We start from the raw sequence: 25,603 nt of genomic DNA, 5'->3' as shown, positions 1-25,603 counted from the left end.
CTTCTTGGCTCAAGTACACATGAGACTGTGGGCAGCTCTTGTCTGGAGGGGAGATGAAAAGGCAGAAGGGGACAGAAGCTGACTGAATGGACACAGGGAATACAGGGTGGATAGGAGTATGCTGTCTTATTAGGGGGAGAGCACCTAGGAGTACATAGCAAGGTGTATATTAATTTTTGTATGAAGACTGACTTGATTTGTAAACTATCACTTAAAGTACAATAAAAAAAAAAAAAAGATCACAAAAGTACCTCGGAACAGCTACACCCCTCTGTCGGCTGGACCATGTTTCAAATAGACGTGGGAACTCAGGTAGCCAGGGAGGCCAAGGAGACAAGGTGGTAGCTGGCCTCTTCCTCTCGCTGGTGCTAGTTTCCATGTTTTGCAGGGGACTTAATAACTAGGTTTAAACAGCAGTTTATTCCACAGTTCATTGATTCTGAGGTACCTGTTTTTTCATATCTCTAAAAGCAGGATGTCTCTTATAATTGGCTGCTTTTTTCTTTCTTGGTACATAAAATAATGATGCACTTCATAATTGTTGATAACCTTAGATTCAATGAAGCATGGTTTGAGTATTTGTATGTCTTTGGTAGGGGCTGGCAGGTGTTAAAGACGTGAGACAGGCTCTCTCTCCAGAGAAGAAGGAGTGAAAGGTAGCTGATGTTTAAGCCTGGATGTGAACTCCACATGTTTATGTGAAAGGAAATCTTAGATTGATTTCAGGACTCTTATTTTCTGTTTTGAACAAGCTATAGTCGGGAGAAATAATGTTCTCCAATTATTTCTTCATGAGACTTAAATTTTTGGGTCACTTTTATGATTCTTATGATCCAAGGCATATCTGATTTCATTTCAAATCCTGCTTATTTTTTTCCCCAGAAATTATCAGTAAATTTCATTTTTCTTGACCTTTTATAACCTGTTTGGTTAGCCTGTTAGCAGTGCAAAATCTTTGTATAGAATAATGCTGTGGCTCAGTTCCTGATTTTATTTTGAGTGTCTGTTTTTGCCTTGGAAAACCCTGGTGGCATAGTGGTTAAGAGCTATGGCTGCTAACCAAAAGATCGGCATTTCAAATCCACCAGGCGCTCCTTGGAAACCTTATGGGGGCAGTTCTACTCTGTCCTATAGGGTCGCTATGAGTCGGAACTGACTTGACGGCAACAGGGTTTTTTTTTTGCCTACTTTTTATCTTCCCTAGAAATATTTTTAAAGTAGTGACAGGATATTTGTGAGAACCATTTCTTCTTGTGTCATGTACATGACATGTTCTTATTGGAATTCTAGTATAGAATTTTTAAGAATTCTCATGTGATTCATACAGTCTGTATTAAGGTTATATATGTGTATATGTATGCTCGATTCGATGGCACTGGGTCTGGGTGGGTATTTATGCACATAGTCTCAATGTAGACTATATTGAAATATTTACAGAAAAATTTTGTAGTTATGGGGGAGATATAATAACTGATTAAACTCCAGAACTTTGGCTAACAAAGTATGACCTGTTTGTTGCATGGTGGCTAAGAGTGTAGCTTTAAGTCAGGCTTCTGGTATTTGAATTCTAGCTTCTTTGCCCTTGGACAACTTTTTTTTTTTTTTTTTTTATTGTGCTTTAAGTGAAAGTTTACAAATCAAGTCAGTCTCTCATACAAAAATTTATATAAAAAAAAATTTTATATACACCTTGCTATATACTCCTAATTGCTCTCCGCCTAATGAGACAGCACACTTCTTCCCTCCACTCTCTTTTAGTGTCCATTCGGGCCAGCTTCTAATCTCCTCTGCCTTCTCATTTCCCCTCCAGATGGGAGATGCCAACATAGCCTCATGTGTCTACTTGATCCAAGAAGCTTATTCTTCACCAGTATCATTTTCTATCCCATTGTCCAGTCCAGTCCCCGTCTGAAGAGTTGGCTTTGGGAATGGTTCCTGTCTTGGGCTAACAGAAGGTCTGGAGACCATGACCTCCAGGGTCCTTCTAGTTTCAGACAGACCATTTAGTCTGGTCTTTTTATGAGAATTTGGGGTCTGCATCCCACTGCTCTCCTGCTCCCTCAGGGGTTCTCTGTTGTGTTCCCTGGCAGGGCAGTCATCGATCATAGCCGGGCACCATCTAGTTCTTCTGGTCTCAAGCTGATGTAGTCTCTGGTTTGTGTGGCCCTTTCTGTCTCTTGAGCTTATAATTACCTTGTATCTTTGGTGTTCTTCATTCTCCTTTGCTCCAGGTGGGTTGAGACCAATTGATGCATCTTAGATGGCTGCTTGCTAGCATTTAAGACCCCAGATGCCACTCTCCAAAGTGTGATGCAAAATGATTTCTTAACAGATTTTATTATGCCAGTTGACTTAGATGTCCCCTGAAACCATGGTCCCCAAACCCCCGCCCCTGCTACGCTGGCCTTCGAAGCATTCAGTTTATTCAGGAAACTTCTTTGCTGACCTCTCCTGTATTGTGTGTTGTATTTCCCTTCAACTAAAATACTTCTTATCTAATTAGTGAAGACCCCTCCCCTTCCCTCCCTCGCTCCCCCCTCTCATAGCCATCAAAGAATATTTTCTTCTCTGTTCAGACTATTTCTGTAGTTCTCATAATAGTGCTCTTACACAATATTGGACAAATTACTTTGAACCCCTCTGTGCTTCAGTACTCCCACTGTAAAATGGCAACAATAGTAGTACCTACCTCATAGGATTCTAAAAATTAAGTCAGATAATACATGTGAAGTACTTAGCATGCCCAGCACAGAATATACTTATATAAATGTTAGCTGCTATGTTTTCTTAATAAGATTTCTCTTTAAGAGTGAGACCCAAGCTCTTGAACTAGTGGCTAAATTAAAAAAAAAAAAAAATTCCCAGTAAAGGAAGTATAGTTAAAAAGTAGAAAATTATCTTCTAACTCAGTTCTTTTAGGAAATTCTCTAAGTTAATTGAGCATTCTTTGAAAGAGGGATGTACACTAGATTGTAAGCACCATAAAGGTATGGCTTTTTTCTCTTTTGTTCACGCCTTTGTCCCTGATACCTGGAATAGTGCTCGACTTAGAGTACGTGCTCAATAACTACTTGTTGAATGAATCAAAAATGGTTAGTGGGTCTTCAAAGATATAAACTTTTCATTTTTAGACAGAAGTGTGTGTTATTCCAGTATATAATTGTTTAAAATGATGGCTTAACAATAGTATGGAGAGAAAGTCTTATCTAAATTACTAGAAACTCTGAAATCTAAAGTACATTTAAACAAATTGACTTTCATTGCTTTATATGTAAGCTGAGATATATGTAAATAAATTGAGATAGGTACTGTTCCCAGTTTTGACAATGTATAATTAATAATACACTGTTAGTAGTGGAATTTCAAGTTAACCCGTATATACAGCAAATTTAAAAATTATATATACTAATAAGTTATGTACACCTAAAACAGTAAAAAGTACTTGCATATATTAACAGTAATTATCTCTGGGTAGGGAGATTAAAAACAAAAATTATTATTATTTTTTTTTAGAGAGATTAAGATAATTAAAAAATTCTTCCTTCTGTTTTTCTTTATTTTCTACAAATTTCTTTAAAAAGTATTATTTGAATTTGAAAAGTACACTCCAAAAATCCAACCAATATTTATCGAATGCCTGTGGTACATTTATTACAGTTTTAGGCACTGGGAAAACAGTGATGAACAAGAAAGAATCTCTCTATAGTTTTTTAAAATTTACTGTGGTAAAATTTAGGTAACAAAAATTTCCCATTTTAACCATTTTTAAGGGTACAGCTCAGTGATATTAACCATGTTGTGCAGCCATCACTACTGTCCATTTCCAAAAGTTTTTCATCACCCCAAACAGAAACTCAGTGCCCTGTAATCAGTAACCCCCCCCATTCTTTCCTTCCCCCAGCCCCTGGTAATGACTAATATACTTTAGTCTCTATGCATTTGCCTCTTCTACATATTTCATATAAGTGGGATCATACAATATTTGTCCTTTTGTATCTGACTTTTTTGACCCAACAGAATGTTGTCAAGGTTCATTTGTATTGTAGCATGTATTAGGACTTTAATTCTCTTTATGACTGAATAATATATCATTGTATCAGAGTGTCTGTTTTCTTGGATCACATATTGTAATAGAGAGGGAAGAGAGACACTAAAGTTAGGAAAGGGAGGTCCATATTTTAAGATAGGAAACTGAGGCCCAGAGATGGTAAATTGCAAATTCTCAATCAGAAGTCTGAATGAATTTTGCCGTGAGTCTAATGATGGAGTTCTGTTTAATGCAATGCTGTATAGAATAAGGAATGCGTGTTCTCTGTACAGTTCTCCATGGAACATTTGACAAATAACTTAAGCTCTCCAGACCTTGTTTTCATCACCTGAGAGATGAAGAGATTAGAATTGATAATTGTGGAGGGTCATGTATACTTGTTACTTCCATAGTTCTGTTATTTGATTTGGAGTTATGTGTGTGTGTGTTTTCTTTACAGCCATACACACTGCTGCTATGGATATGCTGGGAGGATCCGGTATTGAAAGCCAGTGTAGAAAAGTTGATATCATTGCAGACGCTGCATATTCCATTTTCAAAAAGCCGAAAAATTTTACTGGCAACTTTATTATTGACGAAAATATCTTAAGAGAAGAAGGAATAAAAAATTTTGATGTCTATGCAGTTAAACCAGGTAATGCTTATATTTTTTAAAAGTAGTGATGTGTTTTTTCAAAATTTCTGCTACAAACATACATCTGTTTTGTGTGTTGTTGTTGTAGTTATGTGCCGTCAACAGGGTTTTGACTCACAGTGACCCTATAGGACAGAGTAGAACTGCCCTATAGGGTTTCCAAGGAGTGTCTGGTAGATTCAAACTGCAGACCTATTGCTTAGCAGCATAGTTCTTAACCGTTGTGCCACCAGGGCTTGGGGGTTTTGTGTGTAATGGTAATACAGTTACATTTATTTTAAAAGCTGCTCTCTCAGTGAATTGAAAAACCTGTAACACCACAGCATAAAAAAGAGGAAAAGGAAAAAACAAAACAAACAAACACAACAGAATTGAATTAAGGGCTTTTGAAGTGTTGTACAGATGCAGGTGGTCACATTAAGTACTAGCCATTTCCAAATCTCTAAATGAAAAATGAAAATTAGATTTTAAAGGTGGTCTTAAAAGTCACAGAATGAAGATTTTATTTGAAGAAATAGTAAAAATTTTATTTGAAGAAATGATTCAGTAGAGGATTTTAAAAAAACCTTTTAAGATCATAGACTCTTTGTAAATGTCTCTTGAGTCTAACCTCCTAAAGTAGCTTAATGACAGATGGTGAAGGTGAGTGTGCAAGGTCTGTCTGATGTATAGCAGTGTGATTTGAGAAGTTCCTAGAAGACCCCCTTGTTCAAAAAATACCCTTTCCTGGAGAGAGTTGACATGTCGTGGGATAGCTAACCAATGTCATAAAACAATATGTGTACTAACTGTTTAATGAGAAACTAGTTTGTTCTATAAACCATCATCTGAAGTAAAGTAAAGGAAAGGAAAAAAAAAAAAATACCCCTTCCTCTCTGAAATTGCAGATGATGGTGATGATGATGATTTTTACTTCCTGTGTAAAATATTATATACTACACAAATAGTAGACAATATAACCATAAATGGGAGTTATGTTTATTTGTACTAATGTGTATTTAAATATTACTCATTAGAGTGATCTTCTAGGTGACAGAAACCACCTTTATATCTGCATCATCCTTGCCTCTTCAGCTCAAACTGAATTGAATTAAATAGCTTTTCGCTGTTTTACAAAGCACTTTTATATACGTTATATATTTAACCTTCTAAGCTATCCTGTGAGGAAAGTAATATTATTCAGTGATTAAGAACGTGAGGTTTTGGTGAGGACAACCAAGGTTCAGATTCCAGCTCTGCTGTTCACTAGTTTTGTGGCTTTGGGCACATCACTCACTTTTTCTGAGCCTCATTTTCCTTTTTGATAAAACTAAGAGAATGATATCTTTCATACATGATGCAATAAATAAAGTGCAATAATGTGCTTGGCACAGGACCTGGCATATAGTACATTCATCATATTCAGTAGTTGGTATTTATAAGTTAAAAACAATGACAACAGTGTGCTTGGAGAGATTGAGCCTTTGCCTAAGAGCAGACAGCAGACAACCTGAACCAGACCCAGGTCTTCTGGATCCTGGTACAGTGTAATTATCACTTTAGGTTTAAAAGACACAGTATCATTGTACGTAACATTTAAATATTGATCTAAATGAAAAAATTCTACCAAATGTTGAGAACTTAATATGAACAGGCACTATGATAAGTGTTAGGATGTAACAAAGATCGATGCATTTCTGCCTTCCAAATTTTTTTAATCTTTTGAGAGAGAGATTGTTAATAACTAACTTTACTACAGTTTTGAAAGCTTTGTAACACATCTCTTGGGGATATCAGTATAACATTAACTCATTTTCTAGCCAGGACTGTTAGTCAAAAATGAGACCCAGATAGGTTAGTTTTTGTGGTGATGGAGTGAGAGGAAAACGGAGAAAAGACAAATACACTGACGCTGAGAAACAAGTGGTCCTTCTTGATGACTGGCTCCTTCTCTCAGTGGACAAAGTAAGAAATGAGTCCTTAGCTCTTTGGAGGGATATAAGACAGAGCGTTGCAAGGAATGATGAGTCCCAAGAAAGACTCCTGGGACAGCACTTAGGGTTGTACCACAGGTGACTTTGGATCTTGAGGTTGAAATTTGTCACCGGAGAGGGTAACTGGCTTGTAGGAAAAGTATTTTAGCTTAATGAAGATCAGTTTGACAGTTTTCATGAGAGTCTTTTCCATTGCACTCAAATTATTATTAAAATAAAAACAGATATAATGTTGTTTTGTAAATAGGTATTAAAATCTTAATATATTGCAGGTATCACATTAATCTAATTATTTTGGGGTTAATTTTTCAGGTCATCCTTTGATACCAGATTTCTTCTTAGATGAACTCCCAGATGCAGTTACCAAGAAAATGGAATCACGTGGTAAGATTTAGACCATATTTTATACAGGAAAATAAAGATAACTAACTTATGCATTCCTTCTAAAATATAAACTTGATATTGTAACAATGACATTTCTGCTGCTTTTTAAAAATTATTTTGTCATTTAATTAGACGACCAATGTGAGTTCTTAAGTCAGCTCTGGTAAAGAAGGTTGTATTTTCGTTTCACTGTAAGAAGGTTGTCTTTATATTCTTTCTTAATATATTCTTTGAATTTGGCTAAAAAATAAAAAAGTTGCCTGAAAATTCTTTTTTTCAGGTTTTACTTATTTTCCTTGGCACTGAGTGTTTCTGCTTGATGTGTTATTTTACCTTGAGGAAGAATGTGTGAAATCAAAATACACCTAAGACCACTCTTAGAGTTTTTACTATGTGACTACTTTATAGAAGCAGTTATCTTCTAAGGAGGTTTTGTTTTTACTTAGTTTTGTTTTTGTAGCACAGAAAATATAACCTCTTTGAATTAGTGTAGAGTTTCCATTGTAGTCTGCGTTCTGGCACTGTGCCATTGGCTTACTGAAAGATGCCAGGAGAAATACTCTAATGAAGTCCCATGGGAGGAATCTCTCTCATGTCTTACTGATAATAATGGCTGTGCTTCTTCTGGGCCCTTGCCTTATTTTTATCATTTAGACACTGTGAATCCCTAAGGGATCATAGATTCTTTAGAAGGCTGCTAGAAAATTTAGGAACAATTTTCCTCTATACCTTTAGCAAATCCATAGAACCTCTCTGCAACACATTTTAGTGCCAAACCTTATTCCAGGTTTAATCTTACCTTTTCTGCCTTTATTTCTTTGTCCAAATTTTTTAAAATAGTTAAAAAAAATTACTTATGTAATAAAAAAGGCAACATTCTTTTATATTACAGAAAATGTGAAAAATATAGAAAAGGAAAAATTACTCATAGTCTTACCATCTAGAGAGAGCTCTTTTAAAAATTAGGTCTTGCCACTATTATAAGAACTCAAGAAATACTTTAAACACAGAAGAAAATATTCTTTGATTGTTATGAGGTTGGGGAGGGAGGGAGAGAGAGGGGTCTTCACTAATTATATAGTAGACAAGAACTGTTTTAAGTGAAGGGAAAGATAATGCACGATACAGGAGAGGTCAGCACAACTGGACTAAACCAAAAGCAGTTTCGAAGGCCAGCGTAGCAGGGGCGGGGGTCTGGGGACCATGGTTTCAGGGGATATCTAGGTCAATTGGCATAATAAAATCTATTAAGAAAACATTCTGCATCCCACTTTGGTGAGTGGCATCTGGGATCTTAAATGCTAGCATCAACCAAGCTAAATGCATCAACTGGTCTCAACCCACCTGGAGCAAAGGAGAATAACATCAAAGTCACAAGGTAATTATGAGCCCAAGAGACAGAAAGGGCCACATAAACCAGAGACTACATCAGCCTGAGACCAGAAGAACTAGATGGTGCCCAGCTATAACCGATGACTGCCCTGACAGGGAACACAACAGAGAATCCCTGATGGAGCAGGAAAACAGTGGGAAGCAGACTTCAAATTCTCATAAAAAGACCAGACTTAATGGTCTGACTGAGACTGGAGGGACCCTGGAGGTCATAGTCCACTGACTTTCTGTTGGCCCAAGACTGGAACCATTCCCATAGCCAACTCTTCAGACAGGGATTGGACTGTTCTGTGGGATAGAAAATGATAGTGGTGAGGAGTGAGCTTCTTGGCTCAAGTGGACACAAGAGACTATGTGGGCAGCTCCTTTCTGGAGGGTAGATGAAAAGGCAGAGGGGGAACAGAAGCTGGCTGAATGGACACGGGGAATATAGGGTAGAGAGAAGGAGTGTGCTGTCTCATTAGGGGGAGAGCAACTAGGAGTACATAGCAAGGTGTATACAAATTTTTATATGAAAGACTGACTTGATTTGTATACTTTCACTTAAAGCACAATTAAAAAAAAAAATTAGGTCTTTTATTTGTTTGCCACATGGCTACAGCAGATTATTGAAACCAGAAAAGACAAGCCTGGCAATCTTTTTCCCTGAAAGCCTCTTACAGAATGTCAGAAATTACCTACAGAGTTCATCAAAGTCTGGAAGAGTCTGGTCTTCAAGTTAGGCAAGTCCCAAATGCTGATTTTTGCCAACATCCTCAGATTGGATCTATCTTTTAGAGGAAGGTGTACAGGAACTGAGCTCATTTAAATTCCACATTTAAATAATAAGAACTACCTGTTGATCACATATGCCAATTTTGTGTATTCAGCAGATATTTATTGGGCACCTACTATGTGCCAAACACTGTGTTAAGTACTTTGCATGCACTGTTTAGTTTAATCCTGATGATCCTACAAAACAGGTATTATTGTTCTCATTTCATAGCTGACAATCACATGGCTGGCAGGTGGCAGAGTTAGGATTTTTGCTTGTATTTCTCTAATTCCAAAGACCATATCCTTAGCCAGTAAGCTTAATTTCCAATAAGAACTGCTTTCCTAACTGCTCAATACATAAAGGCTTTAAATTAGTATATTCTTTCCCCCAGTAATACAGTTTATTTCTTTATAATGAGAATTTCCCATCTTATGGACTAGACTACTTGTAGTTGTTATGATGAGCATATTTTCTCCCTTTAGGCATAATTACGTAGGAAACAGAGTCATAATCACAAGGTTGTTTGATGCCCATGGAATCAGAACAGAGGAGTTAGATAAGTAAAATGTCAGTCATGTGTTTAGTGGCATCAAGCTTTGATAGGGATGATTTTGCCTAGAGGATCAGAATATGTTAAGTCCATTGACTACAACCCCTACATTCATCTCCACATGAGGGGTGCCCTCACCCCTAGGTCAGAATACTCAAATTTGACTAAAACTTCTCTTCCCCACACCATGCTAGAGAGAGTATTTACTTCTGTAGTTTGCTTTTTTCCTGTCTTTCTTGGTTGCATCAACAGCAATTCTATTTAACATTTTCTGTAGACATATTAATATAGTCATATAGGAATAGTCCAGTTTATTGAACTGGGACCTAACTTACCTCTTTCAGGTGACTTTTCGTGTCCATATCCAGACCCACTGTATGTTAACTTCACAGTTTACCTCTCAGAGGACAGTGTGTCTCCCTCATTTCCAGTGGGGGAGAGGTTCACCTTTCTTTGCACCCTCTATTTATAATCACCCTCAACGTTTGATTGTATTTTCTCTGGTATTTATTTTAGGTAATATATATATAATTACATAATGCATTGTAATACTCTGTACATAATTTTTAGTTAATGGATTTCCTTATTGTAAAAGCAGTATTTGTCATAATTTTTTTTAATTAAAAAATAAATAAAAGAAAACCTTGAATCCCACTACTAAGAGAGATACACCATTAACTTTTTTTTTAACTCTTTATTGTGAGATATTGTAGATTCACATGCAGTTATAAAAAATAATACAAGAAGATGCTCCTGTCCACCTTTCATCCAGTGGTAACACCTTGCGTTACTGTAGTACAACATCATAGCCACCATTAACATTTTGATATATTTGTTGTCTTATAGCATTTTTGGCATACTTTAAACAGTAGCTGAAATTCTAATTTATATCCTAATTTTTAACCATAGTTAACAGGAATATTTATAAGACTGATTAAAGGGTTAATGGTGTGGAGCTTGGTGAGAGAGAAGGTGAATCACGGGGAAGATTGTTAATCTTTCCCTAAAATAAAAAAAAATCTTAGGTTATTTAGTAAACTTTAAGGAGGTGATCTAAAATTAATTAGCAAAGGAAATGGCCATTATATTGCTCTAACAAACTTTTGTGGAAGCAAAATAATAATGCGTCCCAGTCTTGTAAGCCATTGTTAATCAGCATGAAGACAGAGGATCATCTGTTACTATTTTAATTATCCGGCATCTGAACTCTGGGGAGAAGGGTCTGTCTCAAGGAATATATTTCTTGGTGCTGGAAATAAGGAGGAAAAGAACAGCTGAGGGAAACAGTGCTGAGTCTAGCTTCAACCCCTAAGTTTTAGAATTGACCTTAGGAGCTGTAGATTCAGCTCCGACTCATAGAGACCCCGTGTATAACAGAATGAAGCATTTTTCAGTCCTGTGCCATCCTCACATTTGTTGCTGTATTTGAGCCCATTGTTGCAGCCACAACGTCCATCAGTCTTGTTATGCATCTCCCTCTTTTTCACTGACCCTCTGCTTTACTAAGTATGATATCCTTCTCCGGGGGCTGGCCTCTCCTGGTAACATGTCCAAAGTACCTTAGACAAAAACTCATCATCCTCACTTCTAAGGAGCATTCTGACTCTACTTCATCTAAGACACATTTGTTCATTCTTCTGGCAGCCCATGGTTTATTCAATACTCTTCGCCACCACCATAATTCAAATGTGTCGATTCTTCTTCAGTGTTCCTTTTTCATGTAATTGACCTGAGGAAATATAGTCTGGGATTCCTAAGTTTGGGTCCAGACTGATTAATGGAAGATCTTATAAATTCTTTTATACCACAAATACCTATTTTCTTGGCAGTTTTAATTTTGATTCCCACCTGAGTTGGCTAGAATATGTCTTCAAGTCAACATTCAGGAAGAATATATTTGAGGGATATATATATAGAGAGAGAGAGAGAGAGTTGCAGATATATAGATATATTTCCTGTGAAAGGCAAGTTTGTGTGAAATTCCTAGATTATCCACCTTTCCTCATGAGAAGACTATGGACACTGTTCCATTGGGAAGTACATACCAGAAAGCATGGTTTTGATGAGAACTCTAAAACAATCTGTCTTCTTTCTTGGCAATCTTTTTTATGCCAGAATATTTGACAAACTTTTTGCCAGAATGTGTATGGCTATTATTTCTTCTTTGATTTTTTTTCCCCCCACTGAAACCCAAGGAGCCCACTCAGTCATTTTTTCCTTCAGTTTATTTTTTTTAATTTCTTTATAGTTTTGTTTCTGTTCCAGTTGTTTTGTGTTCTCTTCATAGACATTTATTTTTAGCTTGACTCCTTTTTCCCTTCACCCTGTAAGTTATCACCATCTCTCATTATTTGCTCTTTTTGTTCTTCTGCATTTTGAGAAGAAATCTGGGACAAATCTCAGGTTCGCCCTATGTATTACTGGTTAGTTTTTCTGCATTTTAAATTCTGTTGCATATTACTTCACATTTTTACTTTAGTTTTTATATTGTGCTTTCAGCTTCTCATGATACCTATTTTTTTTTTTTTCATTTCATTCTATTGTCTTTTCTTCTCAGCTACTTTAATTACTTGAGACTTGTGACTTTCTGTTCTTGTTTCATGTAGCCTTTTTCTTATACTGGAGGAATTCTTGTGGTTTCCAAAGAAAACTATTTTTAGAGGTAGACTTTTGCTATTCAGAATAACTTCCATTACCCTTGTGGTACATTCATTATTTTTTATGGGCATTAGGTCCCCCCCGCACCCCATTAATTTGTCTTCATATCAGGAGATATCTTGGGACCTAGTGTAGTTAAATGTTGAGGATGTTTAGGTTACTTTTGGTTCTACTCCCTGTACATCTAGTGGAAATCCTTTCTCAGAGCTGTAATTTCTGGGGTGGTTTTTTTTTTATCAGTGCCAGGGTGTGAGACTTACATGAGGCCTCTTTAACCTCCTCTACTTAGAAACAACTCTCCCCAGCAGGCATTGCTGTCAGGGTTCTTCCTCTCCCCATCTTTAGCAGCCATGCTTTGGGGTGTGTGCTTCCTAGGTGCACCATCACTAGGACTCCACCTACTGCCTACTCCTCTGTTATTTGGGAGCTGCAGACTTTGAAATTGGCTTTGAGAGATGGAAATGAGGAATAATATAGAGGCTTCGTGAAAAGCAGCATCTGTAAAACAGAGCGACATCTCCTAGTCTTCTAGTTGATACAGTGGCTTTAAAATGTGAAAGCCCCTTTTTTTTTTAAGATGGTTAGACTTATTCTTGCTATGAGATCTTTCATGAGGCAAAGCTCAGCCATCCTGTGTTTCTTAGGTGGAACCCACGTGTCTTCCAAACCAAAACCAAACCCGTTGCCGCCTAGTCGATTCTGACTTACACCAACCGTATAAGACAGAGCAGAACCACCCCATAGGGTTTCCAAGGAGCAGCTGGTGGATTCCAACTGCCGACATTTGGTTAGCAGCCGAGCTCTTAACCACTGCTCCACCAGGGCTCCCCATGTACGTTAGTTACTTAATATTTCTTCCTTGATTCTGACAGTAGATTGCACGTCAGTCTAGGTGATACTGTATTTGACTTTTATTTTTAGATTTATTTAGTGTGAAGTTAAGAGAAGTTATATCAAAGGCTGCTAGCCATGTGTCTTTTTTTTTTTAAGTTATTGAAATTCTCTGAAAGTCTCTTTCTCATTAGCATTTACATATTAGTAGTCTCCTGACAGAGACTTTCAAATTTGTTACTGAAGTTTCATTCTCTTGTACAAAGTCATCATGCTTATGTCTGAATATTCCAGCTGATATATTATACAATTTATCTTCTGGCAGGTGTCTTTCAGGGCTAAACTAAAGTTCTCGCTGCAGTCTCCATGGCACCTGAGACGATGGAGATGCTCTATCTTGATTAATATACAAATCACCTGAAATAGTCATATACTGTAAGGGAGGAGTCCCAGCAATTATTTGGATGACAAACCTAGTTCTCTCTGGCGTGATTATTAAAACCAAATACATTTCTGTATATTTCCTGCCACCTTCAACATGAAAGAAACCTACATCCTTCCTAGCCTCACTTTAGCAGCCACTGCCTGATCTGATTCTGGTGAGTTCAGATCTCAGTGCTGTGCTCAGCCTTTATGTTGGCTATGTAAAAGTCAGATACTTAGATATGGAAGAAAATGTGGAAGAAGTATTACCCAGTGGATAAAACTGTAGGCTCTGGAGTCAGACTACCTGAGTTTGAATTCCTGCTGGGCCACTTACTACCTTGTAACCTCAGTGAGTTGCTGATCATTCCAGTTGTCATTTTAAAATCTTACTTCTTTTTACTGTAACTTAATCTTGAATTGTTTTTATTTTAGTAAAGAAATTAAAATGCTTTCTGGAACAAGCAAGGTATAAATGAAAAGGGGAACTGACTTTGTATGTTTATTTTATATCCGGTCACCTTCAGGAACTTTTCTTTTTTAAACTTCTCATGGTTTTGGAGTGAGAGACAGTAGTTATTGAAAACCTAGACTGTGGAGTAAAGACAAATCTAGATTCAAGGCCTGGCTCTGCCACTTATATCTCTGAGTTTGAGCAAGTCACTTGATTTCTCTGAACCAGTTTCCTCATCTCTTATTTTTCTTGTTTGAGTATTGTGAGGATTAAATGCAATAGTACATGATACTGTATATTTGATACAGTGAATCCTGTATACATATTACACACAAACACGTTGCCATTGAGTTGATTCCAACTCATAGCGACCCTATAGGACAGAGTAGGACTGCCCCATAGGGTTTCCAAGGAGAGGCTAGTGGATTTGAACTGCTGACCTTTTGGCTAGCAGCTGAGCTCTTAACCTGTGCACCACCAGGGCTCCATATGTATATTAGTTGCTGTAATTATCATTGGGTTAATTATCTTGAATTTTCTAAGTGGACAAACTTAAACTGTCTACATTTAATAATAATTACATCTCTTTTTTCCAGGATTATTTCTGGCATACGTCTTAATACACAGATACGAGCTTCTGGAAGGTTAATGGAAAATATTTATTCTAGGCATTCCTATTTTATTATTAATTTTAATGGGAATATCTTTAGATAATTTTTAAATACCAAAGAAAATAAAATGTACAATTTTGTGGTATCTAGTATATATCCTCAGTTGTACAACCATCTGATGCATTAATTTTTATGTAACAGCCTTATTGAAATAAGATTTACTTACTACACAATTCACCCATATAAGTTATACATACAATTTGATTGATTTTAGTGTATTCATAGTCATGCAACCATCATCACTACAGTCAATTATAGAATATTTTCATCCCCTCAAAAAGAAACCCCATATCCTTTTTTATTATTCCTACCTCCATGCTCCACCCTCCCCCCACAACCCTAGGCAACCACTAATCTACTTTCTGTTTCTCTATATTTGCTTATTCTGAATGTTTCATATAGATAGAATCATATAATACCATTAACAATTGGCTTCTTAGCAAAATGTTTTCAGGGTTTATCCATTTTGTGTCATGTATCAGTACTTCCTTTTTGTGTCTGAATAATACTCCATTGTATGGATATACTATGTTTTGTTTACCCATGCATTAGTTGATGGACATTTGGGTTGTTTTCATCCTTTGGCTATTATGAATAATGCTGCTATGAACATTCATGTACAAGTTTTTGTGTGGACATATGCTTTCATTTCTCTTGGGTATATATGTAGGAGTAGAGTTCCTGAGTCAATATGTTATTTTTTACAGTTTGTTTGAATCAGGATCCAGATAATTTCCTTTATCTGTCTCTCTCCCTGCCTCTAGTTCTCATTCTCATGCCTCTCTGTCTTTCCCTGAAGTTTATTTGTTGAAATATGATTCTTTAATTTGCGATTTTTCCTTTATTATTTTCTTCTTAATGCTTTCTTTGAGATTGTAATTTTTTATTATTGTTCCTTTTCCTTCTTGTTGGGCTAATAGTTTATTTTTATTCTTTTTAAAATAATGAAGTAATTTCTGACTATGCGCTTACCCCTGACTACATCCAGTACCCCTTGGCTACATCCAGTAGATTGTTTTTGCTCATGAAATTATGTTGGATTTTGTCAGATGTCTTCTGTGCATCTATTGAGATGATCATGTAGTTTTTGTACTTTATTCTGTTACTGTGGTGTATGTAGTACATTGATTTTTGTATGTTAAACTAGCCTTGCACTCCTGGAATAAATCTTATTGGTCATGGTGTATAATCTATTTTATATGCTGCTAGATTCTGTTTGCTAGTGTTTTGTTGGGCATTTTTACGTCTATATTCCTATTGCCTTGTGATGTCTTTGTATAGTGTTGATATCAGACTAATACTGGCCTCATAGAATGAATTGAGAAATGTTCCTCTTCTACTTTTTGGAAGATGTTTAAAGGATTGGTAGGCATAAAAGATTAGACACTATATGATCGATTCCATTATATGAAAGTAAAAATGAGGCAAAACCAATCCGTGGTACTAGATGTCAGGATAAAGTTATCTTTAGGGAGAAAGGAGGGGGTAGCATTTAGGGGAGGGCGTGAAGTGGGCTTTTAAAGGTACCTGCAATGTCCTACTTCTTGACCCAGGTGGTGTTGACACAATATAGTCAGTTTCTGGTTATTTATTTACACTTAAAATCACTGTTTCCATGTGTTATACTTAAAAAAAAAAAAAAGTGGCATACTAAGGATAAGGCTATAGGAGTGGTTTGTCCTAGGTTCAGGCAGTAAGGGGTACACTGTGTTCAGTGAATTTAAAAACAATAATAAAACTGACTAAAAGTTAAAAAAATCTCTTTTTTGCTCCTCGGATCTTAAGGATTTCATCTTTAATATCTGTTGGAATTTTAATTTATGAGAAGGATTTTAGTATTTTTTTATTTATCCCTGGAGACAGCATAATGGAAAGCAATTTATATTCAACAAATTTGGGATACTCTTGTATTGCTGGCTTTGTATTATGGGGTGTCTCTGTGCTGTCAGTGAGATTTCATTGAATAACCTTTGGTGAGTTGTATTGGACTGATGGTTGGGTATAATATGCATTGGTAAATCGGGAGCTAATTTTCAGTGTAGAGTACAGGCTGATCTTGTAGTTAATCTAATTAATGGTCTCACGTGTTTCTGGAGGCTACTAAACTGCCCTCTAGTGATTAATGGAGGATAAATAAAGAAGCAGAGGTTGGTATTTGCAGAGCAGCTTCGTGATACAGGAACAGAACGGAACCACGTGTTGTTGATCTTCTCTCCTGGGTGATCATGTGCTGAATGGTTAAGGCCAATGGGTTAAGTGAATGCAATTAAGAAAATGTTGCACATGACCTCCATTCCCTTGGCTGCATGTTTCCAGCCAGGGGACACTAATTCAGACTAATATTTTGACCTCTGTTCTTCCAGTGGAAGGAACCAGTCTGATTAACTGGTATTGGGAGACATGAAAAACTGAGGTTTTCTAGTTCAAACCCTTCTGAGCATTTTTTCTTTCTGAGCAGGTTTCCTCAGTTTTCACATGATCTCTGTTTACAGAGGCATTTCTACTCTTTGATGGGAGAAGGCAGGTTGAATGTAGGGTTGAAGGGACTAGGTGAATAAATTTAATTTAGAGGTAAAATTATTAGGAAGTTCACTTAAGGTCGTTGTTTATATACAGTCTCCAACTTAGCTTCATTAATGGCACAGATGATATTTGATCTCCATCTTTTTGACTCCAGTGTCTTGTTTTTCATTTGGTTTTAGAACCCGGGGGGCGGGGGGTGGATCGCAAAGGAATGATTAATTATCACCCCCAAAACTCCGATAGTTTTATTTATTATAGACAGTACTCAGAGGGAATGACAAAGGAGTGGTTAATATCACCCCCCAAAACTCCAGTAATTTTATTACAAACAGGTAGTAGTTTGTTTTTGTTTTTTTAACCCACTTTAAGTCAGCCTTTTACATGGGAGTATAAACCATTTACACTTATAGTTACAACTGATGTTTTTGACTGTTATTCCGTCAGTTCGATATATGCTTCAGATGCCATGTAACGCACTTCAGGTCATTTTGGTCAAACACAGGTGTAATTGGTAGCAAGCTTGTCCTGCTAATTAAGTCTTTAAGGACATCTACTTGAATAATATTTTACAGATGCTGCTCCAGCATTCAAAGAAGGGAAGCAGGCACCACAACCAAAAGCAGCTTCTGGATCTGTGGCAGAAACCTTTAGAATTGTCAAGGAGACTCTCAGTGATGACGTTGTTAAAGCTACTCAAGCGGTCTATCAGTTTGATCTCTCAGGTAAGGATTATGGGTGGTAATCTGGGGCTTTTATGAAACAAAACAGGATATTTCCTTTGGAAGAAAATCAGCTTCCAGTAGTAATCCCCTGGATAGCTGGCTGAATCCAGGAAATTTACCCTAGAAAGTAGACATTCAAGAATAGAAAACATTTATTTGTACTTTTTTTTTTTTAATAACTTTTATTAAGCTTCAGGTGAACGTTTACAAATCCAATCAGTCTGTCACATATAAGTTTACATACATCTCACTCCCTACTCCCACTTGCTCTCCCCCTCTTGAGTCAGCCCTTTCAGTCTCTCCTTTCTTGACAATTTTGCCGGCTTCCATCTCTCTCTATCCTCCCATCCCCCCTCCAGACAAGAGTTGCCAACACAATCTCGAGTGTCCACCTGATATCATTAGCTCACTCTTCATCAGCGTCTCTCTCCCACCCGCTAACCAGTCCCTTTCATTTCTGATGAGTTGTCTTCGGGGATGGTTCCTGTCCTGTGTCAACTGAAGGTCTGGGGAGCATGGCCACCGGGATTCCTCCAGTCTCAGTCAGACCATTAAGTTTGGTCTTTTTATGAGAATTTGGGGTCTGTATCCCACTGATCTCCTGCTCCCTCAGGGGTCCTCTGCTGTGCTCCCTGTCAGGGCAGTCATCGATTGTGGCTGGGCACCAACTAGTTCTTCTGGTCTCAGAATGATGTAGGTCTCTGGTTCATGTGGCCCTTTCTGTCTCTTGGGCTCTTAGTTGTCGTGTGGCCTTGGTGTTCTTCCTTTTCCTTTGCTCCAGGTGGGTTGAGACCAATTGCTGCATCTTAGATGGCCGCTTGTTAGCATTTAAGACCCCAGACGCCACATTTCAAAGTGGGATGCAGAATGATTTCATAATAGAATTATTTTGCCAATTGACTTAGAAGTCCCCGCAAACCATGTTCCCCAGACCCCCGCCCTTGCTCCGCTGACCTTTGAAGCATTCATTTTATCCCGGAAACTTCTTTGCTTTTGGTCCAGTCCAATTGAGCTGACCTTCCATGTATTGAGTGTTGTCTTTCCCTTCACCTAAAGCAGTTCTTATCTACTGATTAATCAATAAAAAACCCTCTCCCACCCTCCCTCCCTCCCCTCCTCGTAACCACAAAAGTATGTGTTCTTCCCAGGTTTACTATTTCTCAAGATCTTATAATAGTGGTCTTATACAATATTTGTCCTTTTGCCTCTGACTAATTTCGCTCAGCATAATGCCTTCCAGGTTCCTCCATGTTACGAAATGTTTCAGAGATTCGTCACTGTTCTTTATCGATGCGTAGTATTCCATTGTGTGACTATACCACAATTTATTTACCCATTCATCCGTAGATGGACACCTTGGTTGCTTCCAACTTTTTGCTATTGTAAACAGAGCTGCAATAAACATGGGTGTGCATATATCTGTTTGTATGAAGGCTCTTGTATCTCTAGGGTATATTCCTAGGAGTGGGATTTCTGGGTTGTATGGTAGTTCTATTTCTAACTGTTTAAGATAACGCCAGATGGATTTCCAAAGTGGTTGTACCATTTTACATTCCCACCAGCAGTGTATGAGAGTTCCAATCTCTCCGCAGCCTCTCCAACATTTATTATTTTGTGTTTTTTGGATTAATGCCAGCCTTGCTGGTGTGAGATGGAATCTCATCGTAGTTTTAATTTGCATTTCTCTAATGGCTAATGATCGAGAGCATTTTCTCATGTATCTGTTGGCTGCCTGAATATCTTCTTTAGTGAAATGTGTGTTCATACCCTTTGCCCACTTCTTGATTGGGTTGTTTGTCTTTTTGTGGTTGAGTTTTGACAGAATCATGAGATTTTAGAGATCAGGCACTGGTCGGAGATGTCATAGCTGAAAATTCTTTCCCAGTCTGTAGGTGGTCTTTTTACTCTTTTGGAGAAGTCTTTAGATGAGCATAGGTGTTTGATTTTTAGGAGCTCCCAGTTATCTGGTTTCTCTTCATCATTTTTGGTAATGTTTTGTATTCTGTTTATACCTTGTATTAGGGCTCCTAGGGTTGTCCCAATTTTTTCTTCCATGATCTTTATCGTTTTAGTCTTTATGTTTAGGTCTTTGATCCACTTGGAGTTAGTTTTTGTGCATGGTGTGAGGTATGGGTCCTGTTTCATTTTTTTGCAAATGGATATCCAGTTATGCCAGCACCATTTGTTAAAAAGGCTATCTTTTCCCCAGTTAATTGACACAGGTCCTTTGTCAAATATCAGCTGCTCATACGTGGATGGATCTATGTCTGGGTTCTCAATTCTGTTCCATTGGTCTATGTGTCTGTTGTTGTACCAATACCAGGCTGTTTTGACTACTGTGGCTGTATAGTAGGTTCTGAAGTCAGGTAAGGTGAGGCCTCCCACTTTCTTCTTCTTTTTCAGTAGTGCTTTGCTTATCCGGGGCTTCTTTCCCTTCCATATGAAATTGGTGATTTGTTTCTCTATCCCCTTAGAATATGACATTGGAATTTGGATCGGAAGTGCGTTAAATGTATAGATGGCTTTTGGTAGAATAGACATTTTTACTATGTTAAGTCTTCCTATCCATGAGCAGGGTATGTTTTTCCACTTAAGTATGTCCTTTTGAATTTCTTGTAGTAGAGCTTTGTAGTTTTCTTTGTATAGGTCTTTTACATCCTTGGTAAGATTTATTCCTAAGTATCTTATCTTCTTGGGGGCTACTGTGAATGGTATTGATTTGGTTATTTCCTCTTCGGTGTTCTTTTTGTTGATGTAGAGGAATCCAAGTGATTTTTGTATGTTTATTTTATAACCTGAGACTCTGCCAAACTCTTCTATTAGTTTCAGTAGTTTTCTGGAGGATTCCTTAGGGTTTTCTGTGTATATAACATGTCATCTGCAAATAGTGATAACTTTACTTCTTCCTTGCCAATCCGGATACCTTTTATTTCTTTGTCTAGCCTAATTGCCCTGGCTAGGACTTCTAGCATGATGTTGAATAAGAGTGGTGATAAAGGGCATCCTTGTCTGGTTCCCATTCTCAAGGGAAATGCTTTCAGGTTCTCTCCATTTAGAGTGATATTGGCTGTTGGCTTTGCATAGATGCCCTGTATTATGTTGAGGAATTTACCTTCAATTCCTATTTTGGTAAGAGTTTTTATCATGAATGGGTGTTGGACTTTGTCAAATGCCTTTTCTGCATCAATTGATAAGATCATGTGGTTTTTGTCTTTTGTTTTATTTATGTGATGGATTACATTAATGGTTTTTCTGATATTAAACCAGCCTTGCATACCTGGTATAAATCCCACTTGATCAGGGTGAATTATTTTTTTGATGTGTTGTTGGATTCTATTGGCTAGAATTTTGTTGAGGATTTTTGCATCAATGTTCATGAGGGATATAGGTCTATAATTTTCTTTTTTTGTAATGTCTTTACCTGGTTTTGGTATCAGGGAGATGGTGACTTCATAGAATGAGTTGGGTAGTATTCCGTCAATTTCTATGCTTTGGAATACCTTTAGTAGTAGTGGTGTTAACTCTTCTCTGAAAGTTTGGTAGAACTCTGCAGTGAAGCCATCCGGGCCAGGGCTTTTTTTTGTTGGGAGTTTTTTGATTACCGTTTCAATCTCTCTTTTTGTTATGGGTCTATTTAGTTGTTCTACTTCTGAATGTGTTAGTTTAGGTAGGTAGTGTTTTTCCAGGAATTCATCCATTTCTTCTAGGTTTTCAAATTTGTTAGAGTACAATTTTTCGTAGTAATCTGAAAGGATTCTTTTAATTTCATTTGGTTCTGTTGTGATGTGGTCCTTCTCATTTCTTATTCGGGTTATTTGTTTCCTTTCCTGTATTTCTTTAGTCAGTCTAGCCAATGGTTTATCAATGTTGTTAATTTTTTCAAAGAACCAGCTTTTGGCTTTGTTAATTCTTTCAATTGTTTTTCTGTTCTCTAATTCATTTAGTTCGGCTCTAATTTTTATTATTTGTTTTCTTCTGGTGCCTGATGGATTCTTTTGTTGCTCAGTTTCTATTTGTTCAAGTTGTAGGGACAGTTCTCTGATTTTGGCTCTTTCTTCTTTTTGTATGTGTGCATTTATTGATATAAATTGGCCTCTGAGTACTGCTTTTGCTGTGTCCCAGAGGTTTTGATAGGAAGTATTTTCATTCTCGTTGCTTTCTATGAATTTCCTTATTCCCTCCTTGATGTCTTCTATAACCCAGTCTTTTTTCAGGAGGGTATTGTTCATTTTCCAAGTATTTGATTTCTTTTCCCTAGTTTTTCTGTTATTGATCTCTAGTTTTATTGCCTTGTGGTCTGAGAAGATGCTTTGTAATATTTCGATGTTTTGGACTCTGCAAAGGTTTGTTTTATGACCTAATATGTGGTCTATTCTAGAGAATGTTCCATGTGCACTAGAAAAAAAAGTATATTTTGCAGCAGTTGGGTGGAGAGTTCTGTATAAGTCAATGAGGTCAAGTTGGTTGATTGTTGTAATTAGATCTTCCATGTCTCTGTTGAGCTTCTTACTAGATGTCCTGTCCTTCTCCGAAAGTGGTGTGTTGAAGTCTCCTACTATAATTGTGGAGGTATCTATCTCGCTTTTCAGTTCTGTTAAAATTTGATTTATGTATCTTGCAGCCCTGTCATTGGGTGCATAAATATTTAATATGGTTATGTCTTCCTGATCAATTGTCCCTTTTATCATTATATAGTGTCCTTCTTTATCCTTTGTGGTGGATTTAAGTCTAAAGTCTATTTTGTCAGAAATTAATATTGCTACTCCTCTTCTTTTTTGCTTATTGTTTGCTTGATGTACTTTTTTCCATCCTATGAGTTTTAGTTTGTTTGTGTCTCTAAGTCTAAGGTGTGTCTCTTGTAGGCAGCATATAGATGGATCGTGTTTCTTTATCCAGTCTGTGACTCTCTGTCTCTTTATTGGTGCATTTAGTCCATTTACATTCAGGGTAATTATAGATAAATAAGTTTTTAGTGCTGTCATTTTGATGCCTTTTTATGTGTGTTGTTGACAATTTCATTTTTCCACATACTTTTTTTGTGCTGAGGCGTTTTTCTTAGTAAATTGTGAGATCCTCATTTTCATAGTGCTTGACTTTATGTTAGTTGAGTCGTTACGTTTTTCTTGGCTTTTATCTTGAGTTATAGAGTTGTTATACCTTTTTGTGGTTACCTTATTATTTACCCCTATTTTTCTAAGTAAAAACCTAACTTGTATTGTTCTATATCGCCTTGTATCACTCTCCATATGGCAGTTCAATGCCTCCTGTATTTAGTCCCTCTTTTTGATTATTGTGATCTTTTACCTGTTGACTTCCATGATTCCCTGTTATGTGTATTTTTTTTTTTTTAATTAATCTTAATTTGTTTGTTTTTGTGATTTCCCTATTTGAGTTGATATCAGGACGTTCTGTTTTGTGACCTTATGTTGTGCTGATATCTGATATTATTGGTTCTCTGACCAAACAATATCCTTTAGTATTTCTTGTAGCTTTGGTTTGGTTTTTGCAAATTCTCTAAACTTGTGTTTGTCTGTAAATATCTTAATTTTGCCTTCATATTTCAGAGAGAGTTTTGCTGGATATATGATCCTTGGCTGGCAGTTTTTCTCCTTCAGTGTTCTGTATATGTCATCCCATTCCCTTCTTGCCTGCATGGTTTCTGCTGAGTAGTCAGAACATATTCTTATTGATTCTCCCTTGAAGGAAACCTTTCTTTTCTCCCTGGCTGCTTTTAAAATTTTCTGTTTATCTTTGGTTTTGGTGAGTTTGATGATAATATGTCTTGGTGTATTTCTTTTTGGATCAATCTTAAATGGGGTTCGATGAGCATCTTGGATAGATATCCTTTCGTCTTTCATGATGTCAGGGAAGTTTTGTGTCAGGAGTTCTTCAACTATTTTCTCTGTGTTTTCTGTCCCCACTCCCTGTTCTGGGACTCCAATCACCTGCAGGTTATCCTTCTTGATAGAGTCCCACATAATTCTTAGAGTTTCTTCATTTTTTTAAATTCTTTTATCTGATTTTTTTTCAGCTATGTTGGTGTTGATTCCCTGGTCCTCCAGATGTCCCAGTCTGCATTCTAATTGCTCGAGTCTGCTCCTCTGACTTCCTAGTGTGTTGTCTAATTCTGTTATTTTATTTTTAATCTTTTGGATTTCTACATGTTGTCTCTCTATGGATTCTTGCAACTTATTAATTTTTCCACTATGTTCTTGAATAATCTTTTTGAGTTCTTCAACAGTTTTATCAGTGTGTTCCTTGGCTTTTTCTGCAGTTATCCTAATTTCATTTGTGATATCATTAAGCATTCTGTAAATTAGTTTTTTATATTCTGTATCTGATAATTCCAAGATTGTATCTTCATTTGGGGAAGATTTTGATTCTTTTGTTTGGGGAGTTGGAGAAGCTGTCATGGTCTGCTTCTTTAAGTGGTTTGATATGGATTGTTGTCTCCGAGCCATCACTGGGAAACTAGTTTTTCCAGAAAATCCGCTGCGTCCAGTCCAAATCCCTGCAGGACGGTTCCCCGGCTCGGATGTTGCTCTTTCTGCTCCAAGACCAGTCACTGCCTCCCGGGGACTTCTCCTACCGGCTGCGTCCCACGCCGCCCGTGGAACCGGCTGGTCCCCCTCCTGGGGTTAGTTCAGGGGGGTGGAGCAGCTCTCTGTGCTTGTGCCGTACCTGACTGGTATGCTGGCTCCAGGCTCTGGAAACAATTGCTGCTTTCCCGTATTAGTTCGTTCTCCGTCTCTAAATCTGTGTTTGTTGTTCAGGGTTCGTAGATTGTTATGTATGTGATCGATTCACTTGTTTTTCCGAGTCTTTGTTGTAAGAGGGATCCGAGGTAGCGTCTGCCTAGTCCGCCATCTTGGCTCCACCTCTATTTGTACTTTTAAGTTAAAATCAGTGCATGTGGATACATGTACAATAAAATTTCATTCCATATACTTCCAGTGTTACGTAACTCCTTGGCATACGTAACTGAGAGAAAATTTAGAAGGACACATGGATCATGACAGGTAGTGTAACTGCAGTGATTTATCTTCCACCATGGGTAGTTTCCATTTTTATTCTTGAGATTCCTCTGTGCAGTCTCAATGTGGTCAGCTCTTTGAAACCTCTCTTAATAGTTTTCTTCTCAATTTAAGATTAACACATGTTAATGATAGGTTAAGAACTAACTACCTCAGTTAGTCTCATTCTATGCAGACTTAACTTACCAGGTCTTCTATCCTTCCACCCCTCTGCTTTACCTTAATCCATCAGTGACTTCTTGTTTTTCCTTTTTTTGTTTTTCTTTAATGCTACTTAGAATCCATGGTTCGTTGCTTTAATCCTTCTCTTGCTTGTCTCCTAAACTCCCCAAATTGTTTGTGCTTATGTCATCACCTGTCAAAACCCTAGTCCTGATGAATCAAACTATCTGGCTGCACCACAGTTGGATCAGCCTGCTAAATCCTGCTGGAAAAAAACAAACAAGAATAACACTGCCTTGTGCCTCTGTTCTAGTAGAAATTCATCATTGCTCTTCTTCAACTGAGCAGGACCTCAGAATTCTGTGTTTTTTGTGGTCAGCTTACTGC

The 25,603-nt window shown here is 37.3% G+C and overlaps 1 protein-coding gene across 7 annotated transcripts in view; it reads left to right on the top strand.

The window, feature by feature from the left end:
* HSDL2 (hydroxysteroid dehydrogenase like 2) overlaps nt 1-25,603 on the top strand; it is a 68,454-nt gene that overhangs the window by 24,639 nt on the left and 18,212 nt on the right. For all 7 annotated transcript variants that reach the window (XR_010323048.1, XR_010323049.1, XM_010587734.3 and 4 more), the window contains 3 exons: nt 4,488-4,682; nt 6,968-7,039; nt 17,871-18,020. Coding sequence is in view for 5 of the 7 variants with exons in the window: in XM_010587734.3 (XP_010586036.2) it covers nt 4,488-4,682; nt 6,968-7,039; nt 17,871-18,020 (417 nt within the window). In the remaining 2 variants the exon portion in view is untranslated. The remainder of the gene's footprint in view (nt 1-4,487; nt 4,683-6,967; nt 7,040-17,870; nt 18,021-25,603) is intronic.

The sequence above is a fragment of the Loxodonta africana genome, chromosome 9 (genome assembly GCF_030014295.1).
Source record: "Loxodonta africana isolate mLoxAfr1 chromosome 9, mLoxAfr1.hap2, whole genome shotgun sequence".
Classification (NCBI taxonomy): Eukaryota; Metazoa; Chordata; class Mammalia; order Proboscidea; family Elephantidae; genus Loxodonta; species Loxodonta africana.
The sequence above is the reverse complement of the archived record's forward strand: the minus strand, read 5'-3'. Positions and strand labels throughout refer to the sequence as shown.